This window comes from Aureobasidium namibiae, assembly GCF_000721765.1.
Source record: "Aureobasidium namibiae CBS 147.97 unplaced genomic scaffold scaffold_4, whole genome shotgun sequence".
NCBI lineage: Eukaryota > Fungi > Ascomycota > Dothideomycetes > Dothideales > Saccotheciaceae > Aureobasidium > Aureobasidium namibiae.
This window is the reverse complement of record NW_013581205.1, coordinates 844,983-865,755: the sequence shown is the minus strand read 5'-3', so window position 1 is coordinate 865,755 and position 20,773 is coordinate 844,983. Positions and strand designations below refer to the sequence as shown.

General features: G+C 52.0%; 6 protein-coding genes across 6 annotated transcripts; 3 read left to right on the top strand and 3 right to left on the bottom strand.

Moving 5' to 3' along the window:
- Nucleotides 1-7,394: 7,394 nt before the first annotated feature.
- Nucleotides 7,395-10,387, top strand: M436DRAFT_79926 (PigN-domain-containing protein; the record flags this gene model as incomplete). The annotated part of the gene is made up of 2 exons (XM_013574419.1): nucleotides 7,395-7,566; nucleotides 7,626-10,387. The coding sequence occupies 2 exons, from the start codon at nucleotides 7,395-7,397 to the stop codon at nucleotides 10,385-10,387; spliced, it is 2,934 nt and encodes a 977-aa protein (XP_013429873.1).
- A 278-nt stretch (nucleotides 10,388-10,665) lies between these two features.
- M436DRAFT_41585 (uncharacterized protein) lies at nucleotides 10,666-11,512 on the bottom strand (the record flags this gene model as incomplete). The annotated part of the gene is made up of 2 exons (XM_013574090.1): nucleotides 10,666-11,231; nucleotides 11,284-11,512. 2 exons carry the CDS (start codon nucleotides 11,510-11,512, stop codon nucleotides 10,666-10,668), a joined length of 795 nt encoding a protein of 264 aa, XP_013429544.1.
- An 821-nt stretch (nucleotides 11,513-12,333) lies between these two features.
- On the bottom strand, nucleotides 12,334-13,263 carry M436DRAFT_79924 (uncharacterized protein; the record flags this gene model as incomplete). Its single annotated transcript, XM_013574418.1, has 2 exons — nucleotides 12,334-12,863; nucleotides 12,924-13,263. The coding sequence occupies 2 exons, from the start codon at nucleotides 13,261-13,263 to the stop codon at nucleotides 12,334-12,336; spliced, it is 870 nt and encodes a 289-aa protein (XP_013429872.1).
- A 189-nt stretch (nucleotides 13,264-13,452) lies between these two features.
- M436DRAFT_41318 (glutathione S-transferase domain-containing protein) lies at nucleotides 13,453-14,103 on the top strand (the record flags this gene model as incomplete). The annotated part of the gene is made up of 1 exon (XM_013574051.1): nucleotides 13,453-14,103. The coding sequence occupies one exon, from the start codon at nucleotides 13,453-13,455 to the stop codon at nucleotides 14,101-14,103; it is 651 nt and encodes a 216-aa protein (XP_013429505.1).
- Nucleotides 14,104-14,132: 29 nt separating this feature from the next.
- M436DRAFT_79922 (Krr1-domain-containing protein) lies at nucleotides 14,133-15,988 on the bottom strand (the record flags this gene model as incomplete). Its single annotated transcript, XM_013574417.1, has 2 exons — nucleotides 14,133-15,766; nucleotides 15,814-15,988. The coding sequence occupies 2 exons, from the start codon at nucleotides 15,986-15,988 to the stop codon at nucleotides 14,133-14,135; spliced, it is 1,809 nt and encodes a 602-aa protein (XP_013429871.1).
- Nucleotides 15,989-16,396: 408 nt separating this feature from the next.
- On the top strand, nucleotides 16,397-20,611 carry M436DRAFT_40914 (uncharacterized protein; the record flags this gene model as incomplete). The annotated part of the gene is made up of 3 exons (XM_013573977.1): nucleotides 16,397-18,321; nucleotides 18,409-19,295; nucleotides 19,347-20,611. The coding sequence occupies 3 exons, from the start codon at nucleotides 16,397-16,399 to the stop codon at nucleotides 20,609-20,611; spliced, it is 4,077 nt and encodes a 1,358-aa protein (XP_013429431.1).
- Between the last annotated feature and the right edge of the window lie 162 nt (nucleotides 20,612-20,773).

Here is a 20,773-nt window from a genome sequence, read left to right as displayed (position 1 = left end):
AGTACCAGGGGTCGAGGTTGTCAAAGCATCGCTGGTGGCAATAGTGCTCGGGATGCTGCTGTCAGTGGACGTAGCGGAGACATCGCTGGTGGCTTCAGACGAGATGGCCGATGTTGTCGTGGCGCTGGCCGTGATATCCATAGGAGTGGTGTTGCTCTCTGTCTGCGAAGGGACAATTTCAGTGGTAGCCGGGGTGGTTGCAGCAATCTCGGTGGCATTTGCACTATCTGTGACGGAGGCAGTGATCTGGGACGAGGCCAAAGCACTAGTACCAGATACAGTGCTATCGGTAGCTGTGGCAGTGGGCAAGGAGCTCGTCTCTGTAATGGATCCAGGAATGGCTTCGGTAGTGTTGTCGGGCGTGCCAGTCGAGGTTGCAGTGGCATCCGTCAAAGTTGCCGAGGGACTGATACCGGATGCAAGTGAAGCAGAAGCGCTTGAGAGGAGGCTCGAAAAGTCCGAGGCCAAGGACGAAGAGATGGCACTATCGGTAACGATGCCCACGACGCTGGAAAGTTCCGAGTTCAGCGAAGAAGCGATGCTCGACAGAGCGCCAGTAAAGAGTCCAGTTGTGGTAGGTCTATCAGATGAAGTCTGGGTGGCACCAGTCGAATCAGCAGAAGCCAGAGAAGAGATGTCCGTCTCAAGGGCTGCCTGGGCTGAGGAAACGATGCTCGACAAGACATCGGTAATACCGGTAGCGGTAGCGCTGACAGGCAGAGGAATGATGGGTGTAGTGGAGCTCTCAGCCGAAGCGGTACCGGTAGACAATGCCTCGGTAGAATCGTCAGTGGTTGTGGCGAAGAGAGGGAAGGGGTTAGTCGAGGCAGTCGAGGCAGTCGAGATTTCAGTAGCGTTGTTGGCATCAGACTGGTCAGGCTGGGTAGCAGCAGTGCTCGACTCGCTTCCGACAGTTGCAGAAGCCGGAGCTGCGGTAGGTGTGGTAGAAGAGCCTCCGTTGAGGAAAGTGGAAAGGCCAACAATAATGTTACCATCAGTGCTCGAGTCTGATGATTGGAAACCGCTGGTCGAAGATGGTGTAGGAAGAATGACAATTTCCGGGATGCCGCCAGTAGATGCAGCACTGCTGGTTCCTTGTGTGGTTGCGGTAGGCTGCACCTCATCGGCGGAAGAAATGGCAACTCCAGTAGAGGCGACTGGTGACTGATTCACGTCCGACGAGAGAGTCGGCTGCACCTCATCGGCAGAGGAAACGACAACACCAGTAGAGGCGGCTGATGAATCTGTCGAGAAAGTGGGCTGCACTTCATCAGAAGACTGGATGGTACCACCAGTAGATGCGGCTACGGGAACGATAGTCATCGTCTTGACACCTCCAGTGGACTCATCGCTAGACTCAGTCAAGACGCTGTCGGTTGACTGGGCCGAAGAGGCCGACGCAGTAGGAGTGACTGACTCGAAAACCACACCGCCGCTGGAAGCAGGTCGCTGCACCGATGCAGCGATACGAGAGGAAGTCGCGGCTGCGGTTGGCTCGACGGATTCGAAGACGGCTGTACCGGTACTGCCAATAACAGGAGTATCGGTGGAATCGGCCGAACGGGTTGGTGTCACTGACTCGGTGATCACATCACCGGTCGAACCAGGAGAGGTTAGTGTGCTTTGAGCGGTGGGCGTGACGGACTCGACGACATTGACGCCAGTCGAACCGACAGACGACGATGCGCTTCTGGATGTCAACTGAACAGCATCTAGCGATGACTCTCTGGAAGTTGGCTGTACGATCTCGGTAGGTACGCCTCCAGTCGAGGCAAAGGTCGAAGGTGTAGGCTCAAGAGTCGAGGGTGCAGTTGGCTGTACGATTTCAGTAGGGACATCTCCAGTGGAGGCGACGGTCGAAGCTGCACTAGACTCGACGCTCTCGTCAGTAGCCTGTGCAGTTGAGGTAACCGACGAGGGAGTGGGCTGAACGACCACCGAAGGAAGACCACCAGTTGAAGCGACCGAGGCTTCGGAAGAAGGAGCAGTCGGCTGAACAATCTCGGAAGGAACTTCTCCTGTCGAGGCTACAGAGGAAGCTTCGGATGATTGAACACTCCGAGTAGTCTCGTCTGTAGGAGTCGATGAGGTCTGCTGAGCTGCAGTCGAGGATGATGGGGAGGGTGTGGGCTGAACGATCTCCGAAGGAATGCCGCCAGTAGAAGCAATTGAGGAGGCAGCCTGTGTAGAAGTTGCGACCGAAGTAGGGGATGCGATGGTCGGTGTCACGGTCTCACTAGCGACGTTACCAGTGGATGCGACAGAAGTGGCAGGAGTCGTAGTAGGCACGGACGGAGGCTCCGTAGAGGGCTGGTTCTCGGAACTGGCAACATTCTCGGTCGGAGATGAAGTCTGCTGAGATGTGGTCGGGTCGGGAGACGCGGTGGGAAGAATCGTGGTACTTGGTGATGAGCCGGTGGATGCTACAAAGCTGTCGGCGGTGCTGGAAGTAGTCGCGGGATCCTCGGGGTTGGTGGTGGTCAAGTCGCTGGTCGCAGCCGCTGCTGCGTCCAGCGCAGTAGAGGATGAGGTGGTCGCGAAGAAGGTTTCAGGATCGAACGAAGAGGTCGAAGAAGGATCCTGAGATTCGGAGAAGAGAGAAGATAATGCTTGGAACCAAGATGGGTCCGAGGTGGTAGGCTCGGGTTCCGAGGTCGAGGATGCAGACGTGGTGGAAGAACTGGTCGTGTTTTGCAGAGCGTTCTGTCTTTTCAGAGGGCGAGGAAAGTAGTATCGCATTTGTTGTCCTTCGGCGGCGCCTTGCTGAGGTGCGGGGGCAGCCTCGGCGGTGGTTAGCATAGGACCCTGGACAGACATGACTGCCAGGGCGGCGGCCCAGACAGCAGAAGATGTCCTCATGTTGGGCTGTGGTTAGCTGTCGATTGGAAATAAGTCGCGACAAGCAGTGATCTGCAAGCAGTCTGACTTGTGTAAGAAGCGCGTGTTTAAACGAGTGGACTTGACAATGGTCAAAAAAGGGAGAATATTCTGCAGACGTCCTGTCAGCACCGGGCTGCTATGCAAGGGGGGACCAGGGTGTCGCGGTGGATGGGAATAGCAGATGAGACTTACAGGATATTGAACAAGACCAGGCAAACGGCCGTGGTGTTTTGGCAACAAGAGGATAGAGGGGACGTGAAGATGAAGGTGTCTGAAACACTAGAACATCGTTTTCCCTCAAGCCAATCGTGATGAAATGAGCGTAAGGGGTCGGCGTTGGCAGACAAAGAGGCGTCGCAAAGGGCAGTTTGCGAGTGGCGTGGGCGGGAAACAACGATGTGTCAACGGTCACGACGGCGCGCTCGTCAACAAAGAAGGAATCGACGTGCCGACAAAGAAAGCAAGAGGCACAATGTAATGTCCTGGGGTGGTGGAAATTATGCGCACCGTGATTCAAGACGACGGCAAGGGTTGATGGACAATACCGCTGTGCCAGCAGGAGAAGAGAATGGATAAAGAAGGGTGTGAATGAGTGAAAGGATGATCAAACAAGGTTGACGACTCTGATCAGCCGCGATGTCTAGACGAGGACAATCAAAAGGCCAGCGGTGGTTGATTAAGCGAGGGTAGACCGATTCAAAAGTGAATCGTAAAAGAGAAAGTAGTAGGTAGGACTGAGGAAAGAGCGCTGGAGGGGCTGCGAAGCCGTTGTTGAGTAGCGCTGGCGAAAGGGGGAAAAGAGTCGAAAGGTCAACGGGCAGTCGTGCGCGCGCGTTTGTACAAGAGGCTCGCAATGCGCGGTAGTATGGCACCGTCAAAGAGGTAGGAAATGATGGTGCGGCAGCGAACGACGTCGAGACTCGAAAACAATGCGAGCAAAGGTAGGGGAACAAGAGATTGCCCTCCCGGCTATGGCTGCCAGAAGTCTCCGACCGTCGATATTTTCCGAATTGGCACAAAGTACCTGAGACGCCTGCATGGCCATCCGCAGACACTAATGAAAGCCATACCAATCATGGCACACTCGGTCGCGCTCAAAATAGCACCATCATCTGGATGCATCTCCTCGTTCTCCTTCTCGTCTATCAAGTTTCTATACCACAACACCTGATACAGCCGCGCGCCTGTGTGCTATTTCGCCACGGAGATTATTCAGATCGTGACGAAGGCCTCGTTGTCATCACAGTCTCTTGCAGCCGAGACGCGTGCGCAAGCACAAGAAGATCTCCCGCCATGTAATCCCCGTTTGATACACATTAGTGTACTGACAAGTCTCCACTTCTCCAAGCCCTTGCAAGCCACTCGATCAAGCCGAGACACCAAAGTACGAACCAATCCATTTCCAGGTTAGTATCTCCAGGCTCTCTCACTGTGGTCAACGCTTGTCCTGGGGTCTCCTGCGCCAATTCGAAATTAAAGGTCTGTTCCAGCTCAATTTTGTTTGTTCACTCTATTGATCAGGGGATCAGCTCACAGTGCACTAGATCTTGGTTCCTGAACATCAGCTACAAGCACAAATACCATGTCTACAACGTTTTCATACGTGTACTCCTGGACGAGATTTTGTATGACATCTTTGCAGCGGTTCTGTGTTGCTTTCTGACCCTGCAGTTCGGCGGGCGCACTAAGTTGGCATGAAACAGCCCGCGTCCACAATCGACCAAACCACTTTTCTGATCCAGTTGCCAAAGCTGCAAGGTTTCGAAAATTCGGTATATTTTGAGCCTTCAGCCTCCACCAAAAATCAGCCATGATGCATATTTGTATGCTTTCAGCGTCACGAGTAAATCAAAGCCATCCAATACCAACCTCGACGACTTGGGTTGTAAGACTGGAGCTCAAAGAGTGAACACTCCGTATCGTTCCAACAAGGTGTTACAGCATGCTTGGTGCCGCTGTCCGCAGACGTCAACATGGCAACGAAATGCAATGTAACAGGACAACAGGAACGGATTTATGACATTTGACATCAGAATCTCCATTCTCGTGCATAACACATTTCGTCTCGTGGCAAACGCCGTGCCAGGACTGGTAGTCACGAATTGGGTTGCACAGGTTGTGCTATTAGATGTAGATGCTTAGTAGACATAGGCAAAATGTTCGGCGCACTCAACGCTCGTCAGGAGCGGGTTCGCTGAAGTTGACGAGACAGCGAGGCTGGGGACAGTAGACACATTGGTCTAGAAAGGTGGCTTCGGCACTCGTGAGGGGTTCGAGATGATCGGGTGCGCGTGTGATGCAGCGATTGAGCATAGCAAAGAGCGTGCCTTCGATACCGCCAGGGTAGCTGTTTGCAAAAATCTGGTCGAAAGGGCAGTCGAGCCGTCTACCACAAGCTCAATCTGACTTGCCTCATGGTTGATCAGACTCTGTCCATCGAGTACAAGACTTGGACTTCTCGCGTTCAAAGCATGTCGCATCATGTAAAGGAAAGTTCAAGTGAATAAAATGCAGATGCCAGTCGCGTGCAAGTCCTCTGTCGTTCAGAAGCCTCGGAATGGCAGACGCACACTGTACATCCATCTCTGTTCCTTTCATTCTCATTCCAGTCCATCCATTTCTTCAATCATGTTTCCACCATCGGAGCCGGCATCGAGAATATGAGTTTCAAAACCGCCTACCGCCTGATTCGCAAGCACAAGTAGCTTGCCTTCCACACTTATTCGACAACTAGTCTTACATCAATATCATTTCCATTCTCAACGCTAATGGCACTAGCAAGCCACAGTCAGTACTCGCTGCAGATATGGTGCGGTTAACACTTTTTGAAGCTGGCGTTGGGCAAGGTTGCAAGTAGCAATTATTAGTGAAGGATACGAAACGATTTATTGTTTGCAAAGTTGTCTGTTTTTCAACTTCACTTCATCAACAGAGTTCCTTCGTATACGTAGCTTAAACACCATCAGCAGCTATAACGACACTGAAAAGAGCACTCTGGTCTGTACAAACTGCCCAGGTCTAGAGCCAAACCCGACGATCTCTGTCGAGTCAAAGATCACTCGGTATTCGTCGAATATGGCTAGTAAGAGGCCGAGATTGAGACTAGACACGAGCATGTTCCTACTCGTCCTCGGTCCTCATGCTGAAATGAGGTGTAGTATTAAACATCGTCCAGGCAATGAGAAGTCCTTCTAGCAAGAGCGACAGCTTGAGTGAGACTCTTGCCGAGGTACAATGTCAGCTTGACGAAGTTTACATCCAGTAGGTGTGCAGGAGATTCGGGTGACGATCGCATTGTAAGACAAGCTCGCGGCGCGGCTGAAGATTTGTGGCTATATCGTGTAGAACGAGGTCAGGATTGGTGATTGAGGCCCTCGGGCTATGGTTAGGGTCGGTTGTTGCATTTATGGTCAGGGTTAGATTACTGCGTGCCATGGTCTCTTCATAGAAGCGGTCTCTCGCCCATGCTATCAGATCTGATTATCTTGCAGGAGTACGCGCTAGGAACATGATCATTAGCAACAATGACACCAAGAAAGCACTCTGGTCTGGCCATCTGTCGAGGAGCCAAAACCTGGCGTTCTTGGGCGAACCAGACATCACTCGGAGTTCGTCGAACATGGGCGGGAAGAGACTGAGCGAAATCCAATTCTAGTAAGTGTCGATGCTGCTGTTGAATAGCTGATTCTCAGTGGAAGACTCGGTCGATAATCGTATGACAAGCAAAAGCTCGCGGCGCGCACTCGGGGCTCGCGCTGCTTGAGGTTATGGTTAGGGTTGTTTGCTTTGCAGAGACCAGGACGAAGAAAAAGGCAGAACATGAGTGGCTTGCTGCCGAATTTCAAAGCTGGAAGGTACAAGCCCGAGGTCGCAGACAACGTCCATTCCCGAAGCATAAACACTTGCGCTGCGGCAAGCATGTCAAACTCGTCGTAAATCTAGCCTTGACCGCAAAGGCAGGCAGTTTCGATGATCGAGCAATAGATAGTGCATCCCACATATTCAGAAGACAAGATGCGCATCCTCAGAAAAGTCCCACGTGGTTGAGACCACATAACCGGCGGCAAAAATCATGTAAGGGGGACGACCCTGATCGTGACTGGCGAATTGAACAAGAATGTATACAGCATCTCGAATGTGCTTGGTGTTAAACTCAAGAGTTATTATCGAGCTCTGATGCTTTGCTGTCCTACATTGTCTTTCGATTTTGGTTAGTTGCGATGGTTGTTGGTCTTTTTGGTTGCTCTGCTAGATTTGATGAATTGTCGTGGTGAAGTCGGTCGGAAGTTGGATAGTGATGGGTAGAGGCGAATCGCGAGATACAACTCAACAAGCACAAAGAAATGGCTGAGCGACTGGAAGAATCATGTCATTAGCAACAAATGGACATCAAGGTGGTTTATATCGCATTCGTTGTGAATCAAGGTCGGTCTTTAAAACCGCCGCCCTTTTGAAAGCCGCACGCATCCCCCGTCGACAGTCAATCCAGACCATCAAGTATTGCACATTGCACAATGGCTCGCATGGGGAGGTTGGGCTTTCTAGCCGTGGCGGTCGCCTTTCACCTCATCTATGCCTACTCGATCTTTGACATATACTTTGTCAGTCCGATCGTCAGTGGCATGCGCGAGTACAGCGTGGCCCATCGAGAAGAAGCTCCAGCCAAACGACTCGTCCTGTTTGTTGGTATGTTTGTGCGAGCACTGTTGTCGCGAATTGGTTCAAGATTGACACGATCACCACAGGCGACGGTCTGCGCGCAGACAAGGCTTTCCAATACTTTGCCGACCCTTCCCCTGGCGCCGAACAGGAGGCCGACTGGCAAGAACCGCGTCCGCTTGCTCCCTTTCTTCGATCGCGCGTCCTCGAGCATGGCACGTTCGGCGTGTCGCATACTCGAGTCCCTACCGAATCTCGACCCGGTCACGTCGCCTTGATTGCCGGCTTGTATGAAGATGTTTCGGCCGTCACCACTGGCTGGAAGCTGAACCCCGTCCACTTCGACAGCGTCTTCAATCGCAGTCGTCATACATGGAGTTGGGGTAGTCCCGATATCCTGCCTATGTTCCAAGAGGGCGCAGTTCCTGGTCGCGTCGATGCCGACATGTATGGTGCAGAAGAGGAGGACTTTAGCAAGGACGCTACTCATTTGGACACCTGGGTCTTTGACAGAGTTGAAGAGCTGTTCACACGCGCCGGTCAAGACCCAGAATTGAATGCGCGTCTGAGACAGGACAAGAATGTCTTCTTTTTGCACCTCTTGGGCTTGGATACCACTGGTCACTCGTACCGCCCCTACTCTCGCGAGTATCTGCACAACATCAAAGTCGTCGATCAAGGTGTCGAGAAAATTACTGCCCTGATTGACCGCTTCTACAACGACGACAAGACAGCCTACGTCTTCACTGCCGATCATGGCATGAGCGATTGGGGAAGTCACGGCGACGGACACCCGGACAATACCAGGACACCTTTGATTGCCTGGGGCTCTGGAGTCGCCAAACCGGTCACTGTGTCTACCGGTCTGGCTCCTGGTCACGAGGATGGCTTCTCGTCTGATTGGCACCTGGATCATGTCCAGCGCAACGATGTCGCTCAAGCAGATATCGCCACCCTCATGGCATATCTTGCCGGTCTTGCCTTCCCAGTCAACTCGGTAGGTGAATTGCCTTTGGCCTTCTTGTCGGCCGACCAGCAGACCAAGGCTCAAGCGATGCTGGTCAATGCCCAAGAAATCCTGGAAATGTATCGCATCAAAGAACATGACAAGAAGAACACTGTGCTTCGCTACAGACCTTTCCCAGGCTTTGCCGATGACCAGCACTCTCCTGATCATCGCATTGACGCCATTGAAAAGTCCATCTCCCAAGGACACTTTGAGCAGGCAATTCAAGACTCGGATGCTCTCATCAAGATGGGCCTGCAAGGCTTGAGGTACCTACAGACCTACGATTGGCTCTTCCTACGTGCTCTGGTGACATTAGGCTACCTGGGCTGGATGGCCTTTGCCCTTACATATGCTCTGGATCAGCACGTCTTTGACGGCAAGATTGATGCGATTCGATCCACCACGACCACGACTATATTTTCCAGCGTCTTTGTTGCGCTTCTTGCCCTGTTACTTGTCCAGTCTTCCCCGTGGACCTACTACGCGTATACAATCTTCCCCGTCATGTTCTGGGAAGAGGTGTTCGCTCGTCGTAAAGCACTCTCACAGGCCAAGGCAATATTTTTCAAGCAATTGTCTGGCAGGGATATGCTGGGTCTCGGGCTTAATCTGCTCGTCTTTGTTGGAATCCTCGAGATCATGGTTCAAAGCTACTACCATCGCGAGATGTACACACTTTGTTACCTCTTGGCCATCCTTTGGCCAGCTTCTTACGGACTCGGGTTCGTGCGTCAAAACTGGATCGTCTCTGCTACGTGGGCCTTGGCTTGCGCTTCCATGAGCATATTTACAGTGTTGCCTGCCATCAAGGTTGAGAGTATAGGTCAGATACTTTTGGGTGGTGCGCTCATGCTCTTGATCGGTGTCCTGTACATTGCTTTTGAGAAAAGTCTACTCGTTCCAACAGCAGGTCTCGCTGCGCCAAAAGTTGACCAAACCTCGAGAATCCTTACAGGCGTCCAAACCGGGCTTATTGCCTTGGCAATGATTGTCACACGTTCCAGTGTCACCTCGTTGCAAGCAAAGGCTGGTTTACCACTAGGTGCTCAGGTTACTGGCTGGGTAGTGCTGGTCTCGTCTCTGGTACTGCCCTTTGCCCACTCGTTCTCGCCCAATAACCACTATCTCCATCGATTGTTGGTCATTTTCCTTGCATTTGCACCAATGTTCATCATCCTTACCATCAGCTACGAGGGTCTCTTTTACTTTGCATTGAGCTGTACCCTGATCACCTGGGTCAGACTCGAGCACCGCATCTATCGCTCCTTCACCACACGCACAAGTGGAGTGTCCGAGATGACCTCTACAGATCGTGTGACCACTCCCGAGAAGCACGAATATCGCTCCTTGACTTTGGCCGATGCACGCATCGCCCTCTTCTTCCTGTATTTGCTACAATCCGCCTTCTTCAGCACTGGCAATATCGCTTCGATATCTTCATTCAGTCTGGACGCAGTGTCTCGCCTCATCCCCGTCTTTGATCCTTTCTCCCAAGGCGCACTGCTCATGATGAAAATCGTTGCACCATTTGCTCTCGTGTCGGCAAACCTTGGCCTGTTGACTCGTCGCCTCAAATTAAAGTCTGGGGCGTTGTTCGCACTGGTAATCGCGATGGGAGATTGGTTGACGCTGAGGTTCTTCTGGAGTGTGCGTGACGAGGGCAGTTGGCTTGAGATTGGTGAGAGCATTACTGTCTTTGTCATTGCAAGCGCACTTTGCGTCTTTGTTGCTGGGCTTGAAATGGTTAGTGAGGCCTTTGTTCGTGGCATCGAGTTTGATGACGAAGTCCAGGATGTCTCGGTGAGCAGTGGCAACATCAATGGGGTCAAGACAGAATAGACATGCTCGACATGAAATGTTCATATGTACATCAATGTAATTCCTCCATATGACTTTCTGGAGACATTGTTTGTGATTGTTTTTGATTCCACTATAAAGAGAAGAAGCTATCGAGGTTGGTTGTCCAAATCGCACGAGGACAATTTGGAAGAAAGGATTTACAGTAGAAAAAGGTCATGCCATCAATTTGGAGCATAGTTTGAAACAGAAAGGGGTATTATCAGCATAAAAGAGAAATCAGCAACGCCATGTAACATCTCTCAAGTAGAAGAATGTGCTCATTGGTAAGCAGGAGGGGTGCCACCGCCGTGATATACGCCAGCGCCAGCAGCACCAGAGCCTTCTCTCATAACATCAAGCGTTTGAGGGAAGTAGGGTTCAACACCCCAGTTGCGGAGGTAGGCGCCAGTCTTTTCGATGCGCTTGATCTCTCTGGCAACACCCCAGCCCTCGCCCTCTTCTCTGAAACGGCCACGCACGATATCGACCATGGCTTCATCGAGGCGAGCATAGAAGGACCTGCGCTCACGCAAGTCTTCCTCGTCGCCGTTTTCGAGGCCACCGTGAGAGTTGAGGTTACCGCCCAGTTTGAGTAGCAGGTCAAAGGCAAATTTAGGGCCTGATGGCAGAGCAGCCAGACGACTGATATCGGGCAGGAACTTGAGCATGCAGGCGCTGAAGGAGGGAGTGGGCAACGAGTCATTGAGATCGTCCTGAAGACGGTGCAGATCAAAGTTGACAATGGTGATCTTGCGGTCCAGCTGAGCGTTCAAGGTCGAGGCTGCGGCGGTTGGGTTGTGCGGGTTGGATGCGTCCATCTGTTGAGCAATGCTTGGAGGCACGTCTGGAAATAATCAGTCAAGGTGCATAAGAGACGGAGGGAATGGAAAGCATACCAGGTCTCAGGCCACGCTTGTCAATCCATGCGTGAACCTCTCTTCGCTGGGCTTCCAGCTGCTCGACCCAGGCCTTGAGGTCGGCGACTTCATTCTCAAGCTCTTCGACACGATTGGTATAGGGACGCACAGCTTCGTTAAAGGCACGCGTCAGGAGATCGGGCATGGGTTCAGGCTGGATGGGAGCAGAGACGGATGCTGGCTTTGCAGGACCAAAGCCATTGGACATGTGCTGAGGACCGGATCGAGACATGGGAGGTGCATTGAAGTTGTCGATGGATTGGGGCTGTTGTTGGGCAAACATGGGACCGTCGTTGAGTGATGCTGATTTTGTCGGGGGACCGCGCGCCGAGTCGGGGCGAGAATCGTATTCGTCGTTGTTGTCGTGCGAGTAGTTTGTGTCAATATAGCTCTGCGAATTGCTACGAGAGCGCGAGAGGCGCTTGAAGAACATGGTGGGCGGCTGGAAAGTGAGAGGACGTGGATTGGATAAAAGCAAACGGCGGCTTATGATAAGTGCAGGAACAAACAGGAAGGCGAGTAGTAGTTAATAACCAAGCAGTAGTGGCTTTTCAACGCGAGGTGGTTGGTCAGATGGTGCAGATTGTCACGCCGCCAGAAAAGACGCAGGCTGGGAAGGACAGACACTACCTTATACCCCGTACACTTGGTCTGTATGATACATGTGTTTATTCGTTACGACGATGCGCTGGTCGCACACAACAAACGCTTGCAGCATGCTTCCTGCACACAGAGATGGATTCGCGTTGTGCTATCCTCGTTGTCGCCCGCCGTTCAGCGTCGTCTCCACTTTCGTCCGCACCGTTGCCCCAGCGAGCCACTCGTCCAAGCGTCAACACATCCCAGCCTCTCGGATATCTTGATCATCATCACTCTACCGAATCCTAGTCTCTCTTGATTCTTGTTATAGATGGCACCAGCCATGTCTGATAGCGACAACCTGGTCTATAAACCTGGTTGTCAATCGGCGCATGCCTGCCCAACATCCATCTGCCGGCCAAGCTGATCCTTCGTACAAGAGCCTTGGTTTCAGAGTCCTTTCTGATTTGCACGTCGTAGAATGGCTATGGTGAGCCACTTCTTGCGCTCTGTGACATTCTCTCTTCCTCCATCCTTCTCCTTGACCCATTCTCTCCTCGTGCCTTCGGCGTCTTCTTCATACATGTCCTGAACTTCGAGTCCTTTTTCGGATGCCACGTCAAAGAAAGCTGCGAGCTTTGCCCGACCTGTGTGGAAACCTCCAATTGCAAGCACTCGAGCGTCCGAGTCGTCCGAAAGGAAGTGAAGCATCGACAATGCCAAATTCTCGTGCTGCCATGGCATCCAAAAGCAATCTGCTGCCAGTACTCGGTCGAACTTGCGACCATTGGCTTTGGCAAAGTCATCGTCAAAGACGCCCCACGCATGGCCTTCTACTCTTGCTCTGCATGCAATCTCTTGTGGGATGTTGTGCTTGACATTGCGTTTGATGTTGTCGAGTGTGCTTTTGGCGGGATAGTCGGTTATGCACACGCCGCTGGCGCCAGCAAGAGTACTGACGATGCCGGCGAGTCCCACGCCTGCCGTATAATGGTCCATCAGTCCTTGCTCTTGTTCTGTATGTGTCTTTCAACCCGCACCTGCACCGAGTTCGAGCACATCATGTCCTTGCACGCTCCATTGTCTCTCTTCCTCGTCGTTTACCAGCCGTTGTCCACTGACCCTCTCGGCCATCAAGATGCCGGCATTCCAGAGATAGTGGCTGAAAAGCGTTCTTTCTTCCTCGCTATCGGGGATGGCCGGGGTCATTGAGATCTCGCCAAAGCGTTTGCTCGTGTATACAATGACGGAGCCTGGGTCGCCATGTATGTTGCGTAGGTCGTCACTGAACAAGAATCCAGGTGCTGATACGAAAATGTCTTCGGGTGAGTCTTCTTCGGTGGCTGGTATCTCTCGAATCAGTTCTGTGAGGCTGAGCATGGTGATAGAATGCAATTGGACTGTGTTGGTTCTTGCACCCTTAGGATGAGAATATTTGACTCTCCCACCAACGCCGATCCGCTCGTCCCTCGAGAAGCCCCGCAATCAATGACGCCCTCGGCTCTTAAATGGTAGATATAAACTTATAGACAGGTATTTGTTCATTCTTGTCCTCACTCTGCGTCCGTCATGTTCACCCTCATCAGTGCAACACCATCACCTTATGCTCGCAAGGTCCGCATTGCGCTCGCCGAGAAAAACCTACCCTTCACTCTTCAAACAGAGGTACCTTGGGACAATACGACAAAGACTCCACAATACAATCCACTGGAAAAGCTTCCAGTATTGATTCTCGAGGATGGAAAATCTGCCGTCTACGAGTCTAGCTACATCCTAGAATGGCTGGAAGCAAAATACCCCGATACACCTCTTCTCCCTAGCCATACTCAAGTCGATGATAGGCTGTTTGCAAGGAAGATCGAGGTCGTGGCAGATGGCGTTTGCGATGCTCTCGTGCTCGCCTTTTTCGAAAACATGAGGGAACCTGAGAAGAAATCGCAACCATGGGTTGACAGACAAATGAGGAAAGTCGAAGGAGGACTGAGGGCGTTGGGAGAATGGGCAGAGCAGAAGCAGGGAGGCTATCTGGTTGGAGACCGACTAAGCCTGGCAGATATAGCCGTCGGCTCTCTTTGCGGATACCTAGCCTGTCGCTGGCCTTCACATGGCTGGGCCGATACTTATCCCGCCTTGAAGAAACATTGGCAGATGCTGGAAGAGAGACCTAGTTTCCAGGACACAAGACCAAGTCCACAGACCATGAAGGACAAAATCGTTTGATATACAAGATTGGGTATTATTAGGAAAAATCAAGCTTCAGCCTTGCGCTTCTTTCCTCTTCTCTTTCTGCTTCCACCTTGAGCGTCTTCATTGCCCTGTGCAAGCGCTTCTTCACCCAAAAACTCCTTGAAGCCACCAGTGAAACCTTCTTCGTTGCCAAAGGTCTCCTTGCGCCATTGTCGTAGACGGGCCTTCTTACCGAGCTTCTTCTTATCCTTCTTCTTCTTGTCCTCGTCACGCCATGTAGCCAATTTCTTGAGGCCGGCATACTCGTTCAGTGCATTGTCGTCGGCAAAGAGAATATCTCGGGCCGTCAAGCCGAATGAAGTTGGTGAGGTCTCGCGGTAACGGAATCCAGCAGTCTTTGTCGAAGTAGGAAGATCGCCAGTCAAGTCTGCGTCTACGAGTTCTTCGATGGCCATGCGTTCCTTGCGGGCCACACGACGCTTATCTGCAGCCTCCTTGAGTCTATCCTTCTTGGTCTTGCGTTGGACACCATCAGGAGCGATAATGTTGTCGTCGTCATTCTCTCCTGCCTCCTCTTCTTCATCCGATCCAGCGATTTCACCTCTGAGCTTGGCTGCCTCGGCCTCCTCGTCGAATTCGGGCACAAGATCGTTGATGTCAATGTCGTCGTCCCACTTGGGCTTGTGCGGCTTCTTTGCTTCCTCGTCTTCCTCATCAATGGCTTCCTTATCGGCGTAGTAATTGTCGCCAAAGCGACGCGTCATTTCTTGCTCCCATTGATCGTCGTCAAAGTCTTCATCCAGCACTTGCTTCCACTCGGCAAGGTCAAGTGCCTGGTTCTTGAGACCAGCAGCCTCCTTGATCTTCTTGACCTTCTCTTCAACCTCATCGATCTTGAGCTTCCTCAGTCTGGCCTTTTCTTCTGTGCGTTCGCGCTTCTCTGAATCCTTCTTTTCGCGCTCCTTCTCACGCTGCTTCTTTCTGCCACTCTTCTCTTCTCTACGAGCACTTAACTTGGCGACATCACGAGAGAAAGTCATGAGTTTCTCGTTGGACTTGGTGGGGTCCTCGAAACGCATGTTGTAAGCCTCCTCGAACATCTCGGCACGTCTTTCGTCCTCGGAATCGTCAGAATCGAATGCATCAAAGCGTGACTTTTCATCAGGAACCCATGCACGGGATTGCATGAAGTTGGAAAGGAAGGTCTCGGGATCCTTGTCGGCAACCTGTATATCGCGTTCGGTAATCTGGGGGCGGCTGTTACCAGTAGCAGGAGCCTGGCCAGGCTTTCTCACGAGGAAGTCGTCCTCATCATCGCCTTGATCATCGGCAGTAGCGTGCATTTGGTTGATCAGGTCGTCTTTGAGGGCTTGTTGCTCTTGAGCATATGTCTGTGGTGGGGCATCTTCCTCCTCATCAACCTCGGCATTGCCATTCAAAAGATTTTGACGATGGTAGTCGGCCAAGTACAGAGGCTTCTCCTTGTTGGAAGCGGGATCGGTCTGTTGGTCGGCATCGAATGGAGTGTAGAAAGTAATGTTGGGGTCGTAAACTCGCGGGTCCTTCTTCTTGATGGCATTGAGGGTAGCAAATATTTCGTTGTCCAGATCAGCAGTGGCTAGTTCGGCGGCGTCATCTTCATCCTCGTCGGTAGATGAGTCTTCTTCAGAGTCTTCGTCCTTGTACTTTTCCTCGACTGGAGGATGTTAGTAGGCGGACAACGGACGGAGAGGGTTGATTTACGTCTTTGCTTCTCCTCGCGCTTCTTATTGTGCTCGAAGCGTTTAGCAAATTCCTCGTTGATGGTGAGATTGACAGCTTCGTCATCAGAGACAGCATCTTCGTCGAAGAGCTTTGTACGCTTGGTTGGGGGCTCTTCGGCAGGCACGACGGCCTTGTTCTTCATCTTGCGAGGCATGTTGGCGACAGCGGGTTGTGTGAGGAAAAGTAGGACAGCTGACGGCGAGCTGGAATTTGGTAGGGTCTACCCGGACAAAAGACTTTTGACGGCGGATGGAAATATGCAGTCACGCCAGGCTGGAGAATACGCGTGGGGAGGGAAAGGAAGGCCCGAGCACTCCCGCTCCGCACGCGAAACGTAACCGGCGCAGCTGTGTCGAGGCAGGTGCGAACATGACGCTGCTGTCGTCAAAAACACCCGTGCCCAAAGCAGGGCCACTCCCTCACCGTAATCTACTGTCTCCGTAGCTATAGCCGTATTCCAATACGCTTGCTCCTCTCCCCGTCACTCCCTCCGCACAAATCCGTCCTTGTCCTCGACCTATCCATCTCATGATCTCGTTCCTCGTTGACTGAGTTGTCTGCCATGGCCACCCCAGACGATGCTGACAACGGCCTCCAACCCAGCTTGCAACCTGTCGGTCGCCCATTAGACCTCGTCCCCGTCCAGCTCAAGGAGGCTGCTCTCGACTCGCCCACCTTCCGTGCCATCGCCGTCCACTATGCCAACCAGGTCGAGTCTATCGAGAAATGGCTCCGCGATTATGTCAAGCAATCCCAAAAGTTTGCCGACCGCTTCGCCAGCATCCAAAAAGACTTTGACAACTTTGATCATTTCCCACCTCCCCCTCCAGTGAACCTCAGCCAGGCTGCCCTAGACCATGACTACACCTTGCTGGCCATTACCCGCTACAGCCAAAACACTACCCAGTACCTGCGTTGGGTCTTTAATAATGTTGCTCGCTCACGTCAGACCCTGATCGAACCTCTGTTGCGCTTCATCGACGGTGCTGACAGCCCTCTTCGCCAATTCAACCAAGCTCGCAAGGCTCTGGAACGAACCCAGGCCATATTCGACGCTGAAATGACCAGGTATCTCGCTCAAGCAAAGACAAAGGAGGCTTCATCCTTGCGTGAGGACGCCTTCAAGCTTCACGAGGACCGCAAGGCCTATCTCCGAGCTTCCATGGACTATTGTATCATGGCCCCGAATCTTCGCAACTCGCTCGACCAACTGCTAATCAAGGTCTTCTCCGATCGCTGGAAGGACTTTCGTGGTTACCGCGACGCCACCTCTGCCAACTTTCAGAAATGGGGCTCGGAATTGGAGCGTATCAGGGGTTGGAGTAAAGTCATGCACGAGTCCGAGTCAGCTTTCAAGCGTGAGTTGATGCTGGCACGTCGTCAGCTTGAAGATTCAGCCGAGACCAAAGCTCGTCCCTCGCGTGAGATGGACGATTATGCTGTATCTACCGTGCCATATCTCGGCTCTGGGGCTCCCACTTCGCCCGTCAAGCCTGCCTTTACAAAGCCTGAAAAACAAGGCTGGCTGTTCGTAAAGACTGTTCCTCCCAAGCCCGCCCGACCATCATGGTTGCGACGCTGGTTCATTGTCAAGAATGGCATTTTCGGTTGGCTGGTCCAAGGTAGCATTTCGGGTGGTGTCGAGGAAAGTGAAAAGATTGGTGTTTTACTCTGCAGCGTCCGTCCGGCCGTTCAAGAAGAACGCAGATTCTGCTTCGAGATCAAAACTAAAGACACGAGTATCATTTTACAGGCAGAGACCCAAGGCGAACTTCTGGAATGGATCAATGCTTTCGAAAGTGCGAAGCGCAGAGCTCTCGAAGAACCTCGAGGAAACTCTTCCGCACCGGCCCCTGGATCTGATCCAGCCTTTGCCATCAGCCCACCGGTCGATCCATCCTTTGCTGCGAAATTGACTGATAGCCTGGCTCACTCGACGGACGAATTTGGTGCATCCTTGTCCCCACCCGAATTCGCTTTGGCTACCAGGAGTAGTTTCGATGTCAACCCTTCCAGAAGATCGACCATGTTGGACGCTGAAGGTGGGCGTGATACGGCCAACAGAATCATACAAAAGCTCGATCTGCACAGGAGGGCTACGGCGCTATCTTCGGCAAACCAGCCTGCCCCGGCTGGCGGTATCGCTAGTTTGCTCTCAGCCAGTCACAGTATCCTCCCGATTGGCCCTGGCCCGGCTCCCAACGCTCCGAAGCCAGGAGAACATCACCGATCGTTCACCATGCCTGCTACCAGTAGCTTTGCCCCTGTCACGCTTGCAAATCCTCCGGCTCCCACAAATCTCAGCCGAAGAGCCGTGGCAGTAAGTGGTCAACGTGCTTCGAGCGGGAAATCTGATACATCAGCTATGCCTAGCAGTTTGATGGCGAACCTTTGGGGCTCCTCTAATTGGGTAAGTATCAATCGACTTGGTCGCGATGAGCCCAAGCCTGTCCTCATGTCGAGACCTGCTGCGAAACCACTTGGCCAGTATCATGATGACATGGCCATCATGGAGGGTATGGAACCGCCTAAAGATTTGAAAATGGCAGAAGTTGGATCAAACATGACTCCAAGCCGTATTACCCATCGCAAAACAATCAGCGCAGGCGATGCTCTGGACTCGCCTTCACAAAGCCGACTACCGATCGCCCCCACCGAAGACATTCAAACCGAATACCCAGTCTCACTGAAGACAGATGATGTGCTTGTGCTCAAGGAACATGATGCAGAGTTCCATGTCCTGTTCTCCTCCGTTCCACGCTCCGAAAAGATCGTTCTTGTTTTCACTGCCATGTGGAATCCTAACGAGCAGCAAGAATTCCCGGGTCGCATCTACGTGACGACCGAAAAGATATACTTCTACAGTAATCACTTTGGCATGGTTCTTGTCGCGGAGATCAGCCTGTCGTCAATCACCGAGGTCACCGCTGCTCCAGGTCGAGAAAGCGAATGTGACTATCTGTTCCTGCATCTCAAAGAGAGTAAGACGGCTTTCAGGCGCATCACTGTCAAAACCTTCTTGGATGCTCTGAGACCACTTCAACGCAGGCTTGATTACCTTGTGCAGTCTGCAAACTCTGAAATCCCCACATCTCTAGAAGAGGTCTTTGCATCATTCTCGAGGATAGCAACAGCAGATTCTCAGGATCAATCACAGGATTGGGACGAGGACGTACATTCTCCTACAGAGAGTGATGCCAGAGTCACTAGACGCCGTTCGAGAGATCTCAGGGCAAACTTGCGCATAGATGGCACACTCTACGGAGAGTCAGTCGCACGAACAGGCAGAGAAGTAACCAAGTTCAAGTTGCCTTCCCAGCCTGTGTTATACAGACCAAAGGACATGGGAGACGCGGTTCTTGCACAAGACTTTGGCATCAGTGCCAAGGCGCTCTTCCACGTCATGTTCGGTGACAGGAGTGCAGTTTTCCAAATGCTGTACAACAACCGACCGATTGACAGTGTGTATACCCGCCCTTCTTCAAAAGCTCACTTTGTGCTAATCGTTCTAGGTATTCTATTAACTCCATGGACACGACCAAAAGATGGACAACTCTCGAGACAATTGATCTGCACCATTGGCCATGAGCAAGAGACCGATAGGCAGACATTGGATGTGTGCAACGATCACCTCTGCTATGTCGTGACTCAGACACAATCACCATGGCAACTACCAATGTCCAAAAACTTCCTCTTGCTTAGCAAGTTCGTCATCACTCACTCGGCAAAGTCCAAATGCAAGCTTGCCATTTTCAACAAAGTGGTGTGGAATGGAGAAGCTCAGCCTGACCAGAGGCTTTCACTATCGCAGCGCCTGGTACAGAAGCAAGCTCTACGTGACTATCAAGATGACGCTGTTGATCTAGCTGCTGTCATCACAGATCAAGTGTCCAAGCTCGGTGCACACAGTACTAACAAAGCTGCACAAATCTTTGGCTCCGTCGGTCAGAGTACACAGACGAGTCAGGTTTCGACATCAGATTTGCCGACCACTTCGATCGTTCGCAGAAGACGAACAGTCAGAATTCGTACTCTTGCTAACCTTTATGCTGATGAAGTGCTCGCTCAAGCATTCCGTCTGTTGACCATGTTGATAGATCTGCTCATTGCGATCGCAAAGTCTATTGCAGGTGTTGTTACCGCGCACAAGATTCTCGTCCTGATTCTCGCCTGCAGCACTGCCTACAATACCTGGTATGGATATCGAGATGGGCTTGCGTGGTACGACGAACGAAGGGCAGGGAAATTCATGGCCAGGCTAGGTATCAAACCAGACCCTACCATCACCAGAGCGGTCTACTTGAGTGACATCGAAGAGCTCGTGGCTCCTACACTCATGGACACCATCGGTTTGAACTCTACAACATTGGATGACACTAATCCAGCGTGGAACACGTGCCATGGTACATTCCGCGATATGCTCGCTTCGTCTGAACCCGAGTCCACAACAAAGGTCTCCAAAGGCTCGGGAAGACGCTCACAACAGAGATTACAGCATACGCGACACTCCCTTGCGAACTATCGACATGATCTGATGGTAGCGCTTCGTGTCATCAACCGTGTTGAAGAGGAAGTTGTTCATGCCGAGTGGCAAGATTGGGTGATTGAAGAGGAAAGGAAGTGTAAGAAGGTTGAGACCATGCTGCGTGAACGCAACAAAGGCAGTCAATCTACGCAAGCAGGAGCTAGCGACGAGAGCGATGGACTAGGAGATGGATTCGCAGAGTATTGCCGCAGCTGCAAGAGTGAAGCGAGCCAGATTCTGTCGGGCAAGTGACATTCTGCCTGGAAGTGCACGAGTTGAGAGGTGCATGTCATCACTGTAAACAAGCGCTATCACCTTTGTGTTTGAGGGTAAAGATATCCGAGTTCCAAGCAACCTCGTACAAGAGCATGTCACTGCTGTGCATAGAGAGGAAGACGTCACTGAACGTGCGTG